The sequence below is a fragment of the Cervus elaphus genome, chromosome 14, assembly GCF_910594005.1.
Source record: "Cervus elaphus chromosome 14, mCerEla1.1, whole genome shotgun sequence".
In the NCBI taxonomy this organism is placed as follows: domain Eukaryota; kingdom Metazoa; phylum Chordata; class Mammalia; order Artiodactyla; family Cervidae; genus Cervus; species Cervus elaphus.
This window is the reverse complement of record NC_057828.1, coordinates 77422216-77436940: the sequence shown is the minus strand read 5'-3', so window position 1 is coordinate 77436940 and position 14725 is coordinate 77422216. Positions and strand designations below refer to the sequence as shown.

At 40.2% G+C, this 14725-nt stretch overlaps 1 protein-coding gene across 4 annotated transcripts in view; it reads left to right on the top strand.

The window, feature by feature from the left end:
* DENND1B (DENN domain containing 1B) overlaps window positions 1-14725 on the top strand; it is a 278593-nt gene that overhangs the window by 130348 nt on the left and 133520 nt on the right. For all 4 annotated transcript variants that reach the window (XM_043922760.1, XM_043922761.1, XM_043922759.1 and 1 more), the window contains exons 6-7: window positions 7482-7551; window positions 13580-13660. In XM_043922760.1, coding sequence (XP_043778695.1) covers window positions 7482-7551; window positions 13580-13660 — 151 coding nt within the window. The remainder of the gene's footprint in view (window positions 1-7481; window positions 7552-13579; window positions 13661-14725) is intronic.

Below are 14725 nucleotides of genomic sequence, written 5' to 3'. Positions count from 1 at the left end.
GGCTCTTGGGTGGTGGTTGGTTTCAGTGTAGGTATGGAGGCTTTTGGACCGTCTCTTATTACTTAATGTTCCGTGTAGTCAGGAGTTTTCTGGTGTTCTCAGGTTTTGGGCTTAAGTCTCCTGCCTCTGGGTTTCAGTTTTATTCTTCCAGTAGTCTCAAGACTTCTCCAACTATACAGCACTGATAGTAAAACTTCTAGGTTAATGGTGAAAAGATTCTCCACTGTGAGGGACACCCAGAGAGGTTCACAGAGTTACATGAAAAAGAGGAGAGGGAGGAGGGAGATAGAGATGAGCAGGAGGAGAAAAAGGGGGACTCACGAGGAGAGAGACAGATCTACGCAGTTGTCTGTTCCCAAAGTGTTCTCTGTAGCCCAGACACCCACAGAGATTCACAGAATTGGATTGGGAAGAGAAGGGGAAAGGAGGAAACAGAGGTGTTCTGAGATAGAAAACGGAGAGTCAAAAAGTGGGAGAGAGTAATCAACACCCTCTTGAGTAAAAGTGGGAACTGAATATTGGCTTCTTAAATGTCCAAAATTTATATCACATACTGAAAAACAAAGATTAAAAATCTAGAGTAGAGGTTAGACTCTTAAAAATACAATATTAAAAACAAAAACACAAAAAATTTTAGAAATATATATGAAGTTCGGTTTAAAAATAGGGCTTCTTTTTTTTTTTTTTTGCAAGGTTATAGTGAAATGAAAGTGAAAATTAAGGAGTAGTAGAGGAGTAATAGAGGACTTTAAAAGGAAATAAGAGAAAAAGAAAAAAGAAAAGAAAAAGGAAAAAAAAATTTTTTTTCCTAATTAAGAAAATCGTAAAAATCAATGAAAATGAAAGTTAAGGAGTAATGGGGGAGTAATAGGGAATTTTAAAAGAAAATAAAAGAGAAAAAAGAAAAAACAGGTAAAAATATATCTAGGAATTTCTCTGGAGCTGTTGCGGTCAGTGTGGGTTCGGCTCAGTTTCAGATAGCTCCTCGTTCCAGCTTACACTTCTCGATATCTACAGGCCCTTTCCTATGTAGTCGGTGTTACCTATAGGGATTTTAATCTGTTGCACCGTCCCTTCTGAAGCGGTTCCCTTTGTTTATTTGGCTCCTGTTTGCCGGTCTCTTCCGCGCCTAATTTCCGCCCTGACACAGGCGGGCGGAGGTGGTCTTATTCAGGTTGCTAGTTCCGTCGCGCGCTGCGGGGAGGGCTGGCGCTGCTTTCCCCGGCTGCGCTGCTCAGGCTCCCGGCTTTTCTATATGGAGCGCGCCCACGCTGCGCGCGGTTCCAGCCCTCGGGTGTTCCACAAAAGCGCGGACTCGGCTGCGCCTGCGTTTGTGCCTTCCCCGTCCGAGCGGCTCAGGCAGCCAGGAGCTTGACGGGCACACTCTCCCCAGGTGCGGCGTGCCCACTCCCTTCTGCCGTCCCAGTCTGTTTCCGCCGGCGCCAGTTGGGTGCATGCGCCTTCTGCCCTCCGCGTTCCCAGCCCCAGTCCCTGCCCGCGCCAGGCGGGTGCCTGCGCCCTGTGTCTCGCCACGACCCTCCTGGCGGATGTCGACCATCCAGAATCTCAGGAAGTCTTTGGTTAGAAACTGGAGGACTGCTTGCAGTGTGGTAGGGGATGCGGTCCTTGGGGCCGAGCCTGCCCCTTTCCCCTTCCCCCTACCTCCTGCCTCTGGCGGGGCTGGGCCGGTCCGCAGCCGGCTAGTTCCTCTGGACTTGCTCGGTCCCTTTGTTCTGTGAACAGCCAGCAGTGTGTTTGGGCCGGTTAATTTTCTCTCTTTTGCTGTCCCACAGTTTAAGTTGGTAACTCACAAAAGCTCCTTCTGATTGTCCTCAGGGCATTCAGGCCCGATCCTTACCCTAAGCAATGCCGCCCGCTCGTCTCTGTTCCACCCCTACTTGCTGGTGGCGGATGCAGGCGTCTGGGGTACTTTTCTGCTGGGAGTTGCTTTTAGGGCCGTAATCTGTGGGTTTTATTTATTTTTCCCCTCCCAGTTAGGTTGCCCTCTGAGATTCAAAAACTTCCCCCAGACCCGCCAGTGTGAGGGTTTCCTGGTGTTTGGAAACTTCCTCTATTAAGACTCCCTTCCCAGACGGATCTCCGTCCCTAGCTCTTTTGTCTCTCTTTTTATCTTTTATATTTTGTCCTACCTCCTTTCAAAGACAATGGGCTGCTTTTCTGGGCGCCTGATGACCTCAGCTGGTGATCAGAAGTTGTTTTGTGATGTTTGCTCTGCATTCAATTGTTCTTTTGATAAGTTTGTAGGGGAGAAAGCGGTCTCCCCATCCTACCGTCCAATTCCTCAGCCATCTTATCTTCACTTCCTTAGTGTATTTTTATACACATCAGTTCAGTCTCTCAGTTGTCCGACTCTTTGCGACCCCATGAACCACAGCACGCCAGGCCTCCCTGTCCATCACCAACTCCCGGAATCCACCCAAACCCACATCCATCAAGTTGGCGATGCCATCCAACCATCTCATCCTCTGTCATCCCTTTCTCCTCCTGCCCTCAATCTTTCCCAGCATCAGGTTCTTTTCAAATGAGTCAGCTCTTCGCATCAGGTGGCCAAAGTATTGGAGTTTCAGCTTCAACATCAGTCCTTCCAATGAACGCCCAGGACTGATCTCCTTTAGGATGGACTGGTTGGATCTGCTTGCAGTCCAAGGGACTCTCAAGAGTCTTCTCCAACACCACAGTTCAAAAGCATCAGTTTTTCGGCGCTCAGCTTTCTTCACAGTCCAACTCTCACATCCATACATGACCACTGGAGAAACCATAGCCTTGACTAGACAGACCTTTGTTGGCAAAGTAATGTCTCAAATACCTAGCACTGTTAAATTTTTAAAAGTTAACTCTTAATCAATTATTCATTTTGTTTCATTTTCAAAAACAGGTCCATAATCTTACAAATACATTTTTTTTTTGTATAAGCTTCTTTCTTTTAAACTGATTTTATTTACTTATTTCTATTTGGCTGCGCTGGGTCTTCATTGCTGCACGGGCTTTTCTCTAGTTGTGCCGAGCGGGCCCTGCTCTCTAGCTGTGGTGTGAGGGTCTCCTCGCAGTGGCGTCTCTTGTGCAGCCTGGCTCTCGGGCCGTGGGCTTCAGTAGTTGCTGTGGGGCTTGGGCTCCGCAGCTGCGGTTCCCGGGCTCCAGGGCTCAGGCTCAGCAGTTGTGGCACGCAGGCTTTGTTCCTCCGCAGCGTGTGGGGTCTTCCTGGGTCAGGGATAGAACCCGGATCTCCTGCCCTGGCAGGTGGATTCTGTACCGCTGGGCCACCAGGGCAGCCCTTGTATAAGCTTCTCAGTGAAAAAGTGGGTTCTAGTTCATTTCATAATTGGAGAGGAAATTGAAAGTTGAAGATAATCAATGAAAAGTAATAATGTAAAGATGAGAAAAAATAGAAAATTTGGTCTAGGGGAAAAAAGGATTCTCTCACTTTGCAATAACTTTTAATTACGAGATATTTATTACATATCTTATTTTTACGGTGGTCAAGGAACGAGGTTTAAACAGGGTTCCACATTATGTGAGTAAGGTGAAATAACAATGTAAGGATTAATAAGCGGCTATGCAAACCAGCTAAAATCAATACATCTTGCTTTATCTTAAAATTTTGAGAGCAAGAAAAAAAAACAGGACCAACGTGTTCCTTGAGTAGATTAGGTCTCAGTTTATCTGAGCATAGAGATTTGAACTGTATAACACGTTGAAATTTTCTTGAAATACCAGTTTCTCCAGGCCATTGAAAGTTGAAATGTGACTATGAAATGACTATAAATGAAAGAGATTGTAGTGAATCTAGGAAGTACCAGGTGTCTTGGCAGACCATCCCTCATGAACATTATTTCATTGCATTATAGTGAGTATAAAAAATATGATTGGTAATTTGCATGGTATTGAGTTGGTAATCTAAAAACAATAGTCTTTAAGGTTGTGTTTTTGTTTGTTTTTGCAAGTGAAAGATATGGTAGAAAATAGATTAACCATCTAAAGTGTGAGTGTGAAAATGTTAGTTGCTCAGTTGTGTCTGACTCTTTGCGACCCCGTGGACTGTAGCCCACCAGGCTCCTCTGTCCATGGAACTCTCCAAACAGGAATACTGGAGTGGGTTGCCATGTCCTCCTCCAGGGGATCTTCCCAAATCAGGGACTGAACCCGAGTCTCCTACATTGCAGCAGATTCTTCACCATGTGAGCCCCCAGGGAAGCCTGCATTGGGGTTAAAAAGTGAAAGTGAAAGCCGCTCAGTCGTGTCCAACTCTTTGCGACCCCATGGACTGCAGAGTCCATGGAACTCTCCAGGCCAGTATACTGGAGTGGGGAGCCTTTCCCTTCTCCAGGGGATCTTCCCAACCCAGGGATCACACCCAAGTCTACTACATTGCAGGCGGATTCTTCACCAGCTGAGCCACCAAGGAAGCCCCAGAATACTGGAGTGGGTAGGCTATCCTTTCTCCAGGGGATCTTCCTGACCCAGGAATCGAACTGGGGTCTCTTGTACTGCAGGTGGATTCTTTACCAACTGAGCTACCAAATTGGAATTAGCAACACTAACTGACTAACTTCTGATTTTCAGCTTTCCCCCAAGCTGTCAGAGTTTTGGCACATGTTCCACCTGGGTTTTTCCAGGCTCCCGCATGAAGCTGTCGGCTTGTTGTAACCCCCGCCCCACCAAATCCTTCGCCTGTCTCTCACTCCTGTTTCTGTCTGGACTGGTTGCTCTCCAGGTGTTGGCACACCCATCCTTAGACTTCCCTGTTCTTCCCTGGGATCCGATCCCTTCTCTGTATATCCGTGTATTCTTCCTTTCTGCCTCAATCCTCCATTTTGTTGGAGGATTATAATAATAATCCCCAAATATTATGGAGAAGGTGAATTTTTGAGTCCCAGAAAGACTGGAAATGCTTTCAGTCTGTTTCCACACTTGATTGATAGTTTCTCTGGACAGAGAGTTCTAGATTGCAAGGGGTTTATCCTCTGCCTTTGGGAGGCATGTTTTCTGACTTCCCAGAGCTGCTGTTGAGAGAGACATTCAGGGATGTTTGGGATTTGACGCCTTCGTATGCAGCCTGTTTAGTCTCTTTGGAAAGTCTCAGGTGCTTTCTGCCCCTGTTCTGGGATTTCACTGTGATTCTCTGGTTGGGGTCATTTATTTTATAGTTAACCTGGGGGCGCTTTCAGCATGGAGATTCATATCTAAAGTTCTGGGATATTCCAGTAATTTTTAAAAAGAAATTTATTTTTCCCCTCCTTTTTAAGAACTGCTGTTAGTCAACTGCATGACAGTTGAGATTGATACCCTGATATTTTAATATTTATTCCTATTTTCTGTCAGTTTGCCTCTTTATTCTAGTCTTTAGGAGATATTCTTGATGTAGTTTCTGACTTTTCTGTTGATTTTAGTTTTTTTCAGCATTTGTATTTTGAATTTCTAAGAACTCTTTCTTGTTGTCTAATGAACTGCTTTTTTCGCTGCTTTCTCCTTTCATAGATATTGTTTGTTTGACAGCATCCTGCTGTTTATTCAGCTTCTCAGGATATTAGTGACAATGTTTTGAACTCTCACCTGTCTATATTGTCTTTGTTTACTTAGCGTTCCTTTTGTGATTGTACTCACACCTGTATTTCCTCAAATATCTGGTGGTTGGACTGTTAATTTGTATCTAAGATAGAGGCACAGAACTGAATTAGAGCCATTATATGTGCAGTGGTGGGTTTCAACTGTAAGAAAATATAGGGCCTCTGAGGTGCTTTTTTCCTTTGAGAGATTCCCAGATCAGAGTTTTAGGACTCCGTGGGGGCCAGTCTTTTGGCCAATGGTCATTTTCCTGCTGCTGACACTCAGGTTTTGGTTTTCTCTCACCTGCTGAATCAGTTATTTTTGTTTGCTTATCACCTTTATGAAGCCGCTCACGTGTGTTCCCTTGTGTTACTTTCTGTTGCATTTGTCTTTCCTTATTAATTTATAGTCATTGTAGTGTCATTTGCAAAAGGCACAGAGAATAATAGATGTATTCAGGATACTATTAGATTTAGCAAGAAGTTGGTAGATAGTGACAGCCATCTTCCATATCCTTACTTACTGTTTGTAATGATCACTTGACAGAACTCTATAGCATTCTGCAACATGGGCTTCCCTGCTGACTCAGACAATAAAGAGTCTGCCTGCAATTCAGGAGACCCGGGTTTGACCCTGGGTTGGGAAGAGCCCCTGGAGAAGGGAATGGTAACCCACTTCAGTATTCTTGCCTGGAGAATCCCCATGGACAGAGGAGTCTGGCAGGATACAGACCATGGGGTTGCAAAGAGTTGGTCATGACTGAGCAAATATAGATAGATATAGCGTTCTGCTGAGTAAAGTTATCACAGTCTACCTGACTGTTCTTCTCTAATGGCTTCAGGCAACTCCTGATTAAAATGCATCATTAACAGTCACATCCCATAATCAGACATTACATGAAAAAAATGCAGAAGGAAAGCTGTGTTCCTAAGCTCTAGTCATTGATTTTTAAATTTAAAAATTTTGTCGAAACTCTTGTCAGTATATATCTGTGTATTAAAAGTATCACAGTGTTTTCTCTTAAAGATTTTTCTGTTGTAGTCATTCTTTGAAGAAAAACTGAGTATTTGTTAATTGATAATTAAATATACTGGTGTGTTTTGTGATTTACTCATATATGAGAAGTTTACATTTTGATAAACAATTAAAACCTTTGGATAGATTTTAAATATACATACCTTAATTTGAAAAGGATTACAGATTTTATTTTGTACAGTTGATTTTGGATTTAGCATTATGCTTCCATAAAGTGAATTATATTTGTGCCTAACAAAATGAATTGAAAGGAATTTTAAATTATATGTGTTTTTGATACTTAAATGCTATTTGTAATAACAGTTTTTAAAATAGGCTTACTGTAATGATATTTATTTTGATATTTATCATCTTACATCAACATCAGTTTCTGAAGAATTGATTTAATTAATAAGCACATAATTCTATTTTTTATATATTCAATTCAGCAATATTTGAAAAGAAATGATTGTGTCTTTATGTCTTTGTTTTAAAAGCTTTTTAAAATTACTTTTTATTTTATATCTTATATCAGTGGTAAATGTTTATTCAATGAGAGCTTCTGGTACACTCAGACTATACCTACAATGAAATGGGGCTAAGTGATGTTAGGTGTTCTAACATAAAATAGAAATATGTAATGAATAACCTTTATAATGGAATTTTGGATTCTGATTATTTTATGAAAGCTAATAATGGATTATATGTAAAATTTTACTGTAACAGTAAAGAGAATGTGGGTATTGTTCTTTTTTGCCCTCCAGAATCAACCTGTTTGAAATAATATAAATTTGATGTTTATTTTGTTGTCTTGTTTCTAATTCTAAATGATGCATACACACACATACACATATATATATATGCAGACACATTTTTAAGTTATTATTATTATTATTTTACAGTTACCTGCCATGGTTTGAAGTATATTACAAGCTTCTAAATACTCTGGCAGATTACTTGACTAAGGAACTGGTAAGCTTTGTGTTTTTCCCTACTTTAAAAATTGTGGTAAAGTACACATAATATGAAATTTACCATTTTAACCATCTTTAAGTGTATAGTTCTGTATCATTAAGTGCATTCATATTGTTTTGCAGTCAATACCAACATCTTTGTAACCTTTTTACTTCCCAAATTAAATTTCTGTACCCATTAAACTAAAAGACACTTGGTCCTTATTTGCAAGGAAAGCTTTGATAAACCTAGACAGCATACTAAAAGCAGAGACATCACTTTGGCAACAAAGGTCTGTCTAGTCAAAGCTATGGTTTTTCCATTAGACTTGTATGCATGTGAGAGTTGAACCATATAAAAGGCTGAGCACTGAAGAACTGATGCTTTCAAATTGTGGTGTTGGGGAAAACCCTTGAAAGTCCCTTGGACAGCAAGGAGATCAAACCAGTCCACCCTAAAGGAAATCAACCCTGAATATTCATTGGAAGGACTGATGCTGACGCTGAAGCTCCAGTATTTGGCCACCTGGTGCCAAGAGTCTACTCACTGGAAAAGACCCTGATGCTGGGAAAGACTGAGGGCAGGAGGAGAAGGGGACGACAGAGGATGAGATGGTTGGATGGCATCACTGACTCAATGGAAGAGTTTGAGCAAACTCCAGGAGATCGTGAAGGACAGAGAAGCCTGGCGTGCTGTGGTCCGCGGGTTCGAAAAGAGCGACTGAGCAACTGAACAAGAACAGCCACCTCCCATAAGTAGGATAATACAGTACAGATCCTCTGTGACTGGCCTATTTCACTTCATGTTTTCGAGTTCCATCCATATTGTGGCATATGTCAGAGTTCCCTTCCTGTTTAAGGTTGAATAGTTTTCTGTTATTCACACACTACGTTTCATTTATTCATATGTAGATGAACACTTGGGATGCTTCCATCTTTTGGCTCTTGTGAGCAAAGCTGCTATGAACATGGGTGTAGAAACACCTGTTTGAGTCTGTATTCAGATCTTTTGAGAATGTACCCGGAAGTAGAATTGCTGAAGAGTAGTATAATTCTGTGCATAATTTTTTGAAGAACTGCCATAATGTTTTCCACAGTGGTTTCGTAAATTTACATTCTCACCAGTAACACACAGGTTTCCAGTTTTCCCACACCCTCCCTGAGACTTCTTATTTTTTGTTTTGTTTTGATAATTGCCATTCTAATGGGTGTGAAGTAGTGTATGATTGTGGTTTTAATGTGCATTTCTCTAAAGATTAGCAATATAGAGTCTTTTCCTGTGTTTATTGGTTATTAAATATCTTCTTTGCTGAAATATTTATTCCAGTCCTTTGCCATTTTTTAACTGTATTTTCATATTGTTGTTGAGGAGTGGGAGCTTTTTATATATTCAGATACTGTCAGATACGTCATCTGCAAATATTTTCTCCCATTCCATGGGTTGCCTTTTTACTTTGTTGACAGTGTCCTTTGCTGTACAAAATTTTTTAACTTTAAATAAGAATAATTTATCTGTTTTTTTTTGTTGTTGTTGTTTTGTGCTTTTGGTGTCATGTCAAGAAATAATTTTCAAATACAGTGTCATGAAGCTTTCTTTTTTCCTTCCAAGAGTTTTAGCTCTTACATTGATTTTCATATCTTTATTCTTTTCTCTTAAAAAAATAAATGCAAAACAGAAACTGAAGTTTGCTTTGAATTAATGAACATCTGTGGAATGATAATTTTTAAAACGTAAAATAAAGTGTTTAGTCACTCAGTTGTGTCTGCCTCTTCAACCCCATGGACGGTAGCCCACCATATTCTTATCTCTAAGAGTCATCATTCTGAAACCTGATTATGTCCTTTTACTGCTTGTAATACTTTCAGTGCCTTCTTTTTTTCTTAGAATGAAATTTAAACATGTGCAGACTAACACATGAGAAGCTTTGTGATCTGGCATCTGATAGACCTTCCTGGCTTATCTGCTCCCCCTTTTCTACACCTGATGGGCTGTCCAGTTATTTGGAGCTACATAAATTTCCTAGGACATAACTCCACATAGTTGTCTTTCGGGAGTTTAGGTCACTCGCTCGTGATTACTGGTAAAACACTCATCTTTTAAGATTCAATGTAAATATCTTTAAAAACAGACCTAAATTCAGTGCAAATACTACTCCAGATACTTTTTACTAAATAGAATTTAAATGCATTATTAATAAATTAAGAAAATAGATTTACTCCTAGGGTGAGCAGTCTCAATTTGGCAATCAGATTTTATTATCATAATAGCAGTAATGTTTTAGTGTTTGTCAAAAGTCCAGAGTTTGTGTGCATGTATTTCCTTCTCTGCACTTGATGTGCTTAATTCTGTGAAATATCCATTAGAAGGTCATTTTACACGTGGACAGTTTGATGTTTCAGCTGTTCAGTCATTCGTCTTCCTGAGAAAATGACTGGAAATAACTGGAAATATTCAATTATTGCATTGAAAACTCAAAACCAGAATTCAGCTTCATGATAATTTCTGGTTCTTTGTGTTTTTGAGTAAACATGTGGAAGCAACATCACTCGTATTAGTTGTCCAAGTTCTGATTACCTTCAGAACCTCTTATTGATGACTTACCGTATGGCGTCTGCTCCCCGAGACCATATGTAATACTGGAATATAGAAAAGAAAATATTATGGTTTTCTGAGAAGAGGACATGAGGGAGACTACATTTGTATTCCTAATTAGAGGGGGAAAATATTTTAAGTTCATAGTATTAGTTCAGTAGTTGGAAATTATGAGTATACTAATTTTTCTTTTCACTTTTAATCCAGTGCCACAGGTTATTTATTAATAGATTGGAGTTTAGATTTCAGAATCAGTTATCCTTATCTGATCAGTATCAGGCAACTCCCAAGAACTCTAAAATGCTAGACTTTAAAAAATTTATGTAGCTATAAGAATTTTGTATAGACAACATCAGTATCTTCCAGAATATCCTGTGGTATATTTCACTGTCTGAATGGTCCAGTGATGAATGCTTTAATATCCACCTTTTTAGGTCATTCTAGAGAGAATTCCAGATAGGCAGTTTTGAGTGCACACTTTTGCAAGCATTTATAGAGATCTGAATTAAGTTTTCATAGTCAAGTTAGAAGAGAAATCGGGAGAAGTCATGTGTCTTATATCCATATCCCTTAAAATGGGTTACCTGCTTTTGCCTTTGCTTTATTCTCCCACCATAATAAAGAATGAAAGTACATATAATAAAGACAGAATGAATATACATGCATATTCATATGTATGCAAAGCTTCCTTCATGTATTCATTATTGGATTTGTATGTGAAGTTCAGAAAAGTGAAGTGTACACATCAGGATACATTACTGTTGTGCAAATCCCATAAAGTAGATGTGTTACACATTTTACATAATCCCATTTTTCATGGGCTGAGTAGAGACCAGGAGCTACCTAGAAGAGAAATGTTTAGAATGTTGCATCTTGCATCAAAGTTGCATCTTAGCACACCAATCTTACTTAAATTGTACCTCTTTCTTAAAAATTAGGTTTGTGATTTTAAAATTAAAATGCAAAATGGAAGTGTTCCTCTTGCACCAGTTAACCAAGTTACGAATGCAAAGGACAAATTCTTGAAGCAAATTAAAAGTACTACGTAACTGAACACAGAAATCAGAAAGCAAAACAGCCTTACATATTACCTATATGGAGAGAGTCTTAGTGGTCTAAATAGACAGTCAGACTAGATGTCACAACATTCCTTCCAGCCAAAGCCCAGTCCAGAGCAAGCCTCTACCTCTCTTCAATTCTCTGAAGGTTGAGAGAACTGAAGAGGCTGCAGAAGGAGAGGTCAGAGCTGGCAGAGGCTGGTTCATGGGGATTAAGGAAGGAGGCTGTCTCCATAACAAAAGTGCAAGGTAAAGCAGCCCCTGCTGCAAGTTATCCAGAAGACCTAGCTGAGATAGTTCATGAAGGTGGCTGCCCTCAACAACAGGTTTTCAGTGTAGATGAAGGTGAAACAGTCTTATATAGGAAGATGCCATCTAGGATGTTCATAGGCAGAGAGAAGAGGTCAGTGCCTGGTTTCAAAGCTTCAGGGGACAGGCTGACTCACTAGTTAGGGGCTAATGGAGCTGGTGACTTGAAGTCGAAGCCAGTGTTCATTTACCCTCTGAAAATCCTGGAATCTCCTAAGAATTATGCACAGTCTGTGCTCTACAAATAGACTAACAGCACATCTGTTGACAGCATGGTTTACTGAATATTTTAAACCCAGTGTTGAGACATACTGCTCAGAAAAAAAATTCCTTTCAAAATATTACTGTTCATTGACAATGCACCTTGTCACCCAAGAGCTTTTTTTTTTTTAATTAATTTATTTATTTTAATTGGGGGCTAATTACTTTACAGTATTGTGATTTTTGCCACGCATTGACACGAATCAGCCATGGGTGTACATGTGTCCCTCAGTCCTGAACCCCGCTCGTTACTCCCTCCCCATCCCATCCCTCTGGGTTGTCCTAGTGCACTGGCTTTGAGTGCCCTGGTTCATGAATCGAACTTGGACTTCACCCAAGAGCTCTGATAGACATGGAAGACAGTATTTTTTTTTTTCTTTCATGCCTGCTAACACACCATTGATTCTTCAGCCCATTGATCAAGGAGTAATTTTGACTTTTTATATATTATCATTATTTAAGCTTCATTATTTATTATTCAAACTTTTATTATTATTTAAACTTTATTTATTATTAAGTCATATTATCATATTATTTAAAAAATAGCAGGAGATGCAGGGGACACTGATTTGATCCCTGGGATGGGAACATCCCCCGGAGAAGGAAACAGCAACCCATTCCAGTATCCTGTTTTTTTTTTTTTTTTCTCCTTTTTCCACTCCAGTGTTCTTCCATGGGAAATTCCACGGACAGAGGAGCCTGGTAGGCTACTGTCCAAGGGGTCACAGAGTCTGGCACAACTTAGCAACTGAGCATGCACACCACACATTTAAAAAGTACATTTCAGAAGACTGCAGCTGCCTTAGGTATTGATTCCTCTGATGGAGCTGGGCAAAGTAAATTGAAAACCCTCTGGAAAGGATTCACCATGTTAGATGCCATTAAGAACGTTTTTGGTTCATGGAGAAAGGTCAAAATATCAATGTACACTGGAGCTTAAGTAAGTTAATTCAAGCCCGGTTGGATGACTTTATGTTGGCGGGATTCAGGACTTCATTGGTGGAAGTAACTGCAGATGTGGCAGAAATAGCAAGAGAACTGGAAGTGGAGCCTGAAGATGCGTCTGAGTTGCTGGAGTCTCAGAGTAAAACTCGAACAGGTGAGGGGTTGCCTGTTACGGACGAGCAAAGAGAGTGACTTTTTGAGATGGAATCCGGATGCTGTGAAGACTCTTGAAATGACAACAAAGGATCCAAAACGTTGTGTGAGCTTCACTGATAAAGCAGCAGCAGAGTTTGAGAGGATCGGCTCCAGTTTTGAAAGAAGTTCTCCTGTGGGTGAATGCTGTGAGCAGCGCTGCAGGCTGCAGAGAAATGCTTCACGAAAGGAAGAGTCAGTTGATGCCCCAAACTTCACATGGTCTTATTTTGGACATCAGCACAGCCACCCCAGCCTCCCGCACCCACCACCCTGATCCGTTAGCACCATCAGCATCGAGGCCAGACCCTCCACCAGGGAAAAGATTATGACTCGCTGAAGGCTCCGATGGTGGGTAGCATATTTTAGCAATAAAGTATTTTAACTTAAGGTATGACATTGTTTTTTTCTTTAATACATGATGGTATTGTGCATTTAATAGACTACAAGTAGTAAACACAATGTTTATATGCACTAGGAAGCCAAAAACTTCATGAGACTCATGTTATCGCTATATTCGCTTAATTGCGGTGGTCTAGAACTGCGCACACTGTTTCTCCAGGGTCTGCCTGAATGTAAAACGTGTCTGACATGAGTAGGTGCAGCGAATGATTCTGTCAAGCAGTTTTAATTGTTTTTACTTAATTGCTATTTCATTTATTAAAAGTACTTTTTTTTTTTTACTCTAGGAAGATGATTTGAATGAAACTCTGAGATCTCTCTATAACCATCCAGTACCAAAGGCAAACACCCCTGTCAACTTGAGTGTGGTGAGTACTGAATCCGTTATTTGATGCCTTGAGCCACAGTGGTGTAGAAACCCCGCCGAGTCGCCTCCCAGGGAGACTTTACTGGTGGTACTGACTTTACCACGTGGCGATATTGAGGCTCTCTGATACGCTTTAACTATCATAACATGATTTGTTAGAGGTATATTTTGGTAGTTGTTAAATCACAGGTTTTTTAAAAAAAATTATATGCTAAAAGTAACTAAATCTGTGAGAATAGTTTGATTGTGAGGAACATTGGTTTTCAGGTAGACTCTACCCATAATAAGGACCGCCCCCCCCCCCCCCCCCCAAACAATGAGTGTAGCCCACCAGGCTCCTCTGTCCATGGGATTCTCCAAGCAAGAATACTGGAGTGGGTTGCCATTCCCTTATCCGGGGGATCTTCTCGACCCAAGGATTGAACCTGGGTCTCCTGCATTGCAAGCAGATTCTTTACCATCTGATCCACCAGGGAAGCCCCATGTGTACAATAACCCTCATAAAGTGAAAACAGTACATAGTAAGCATTGAGAGTACACCACCTAACCAAGTAGATGACAAAATTCTGGGTGAAAAATCTCCTTTTTTCCCATTCTTCAATACATCTTTTAGTATAATCACCAAACGCTGGAAATAAAATTGAGTTTGTCAAAGCAGTAAGCATTGGTGGTATAGATTATTTACTACTGAAACTTTTAATAAACTGTGTGCTGTGTATAGCTAAAATCACACTAGTACTTTGGGAGGCTCCGTAAGTGTTCAGAATTAATAATCACAAAATAAAGATGTTTTAATTAATTTGGCATACCAAATAGAATATTAAAATTTACCTATGTTGATTTTGCTTCTTCCAAAGTGATGATAAACTATCCTAATTAAAAAAGGAAATGATATAATGATCATTATAATTCTATAATGATGCAGGAGAAATGGAGGGAAAAAGCAGTTTGAAATGTCTGTAGTAGTGTTAATAGGTCTTTTGGATTCTTTTGCAAGATAAAGAAATTATCTTTAGCCTTTTTATATTTTTTCTTTGCTAATAACTTTCTTCTTGCTTCAGTTTCT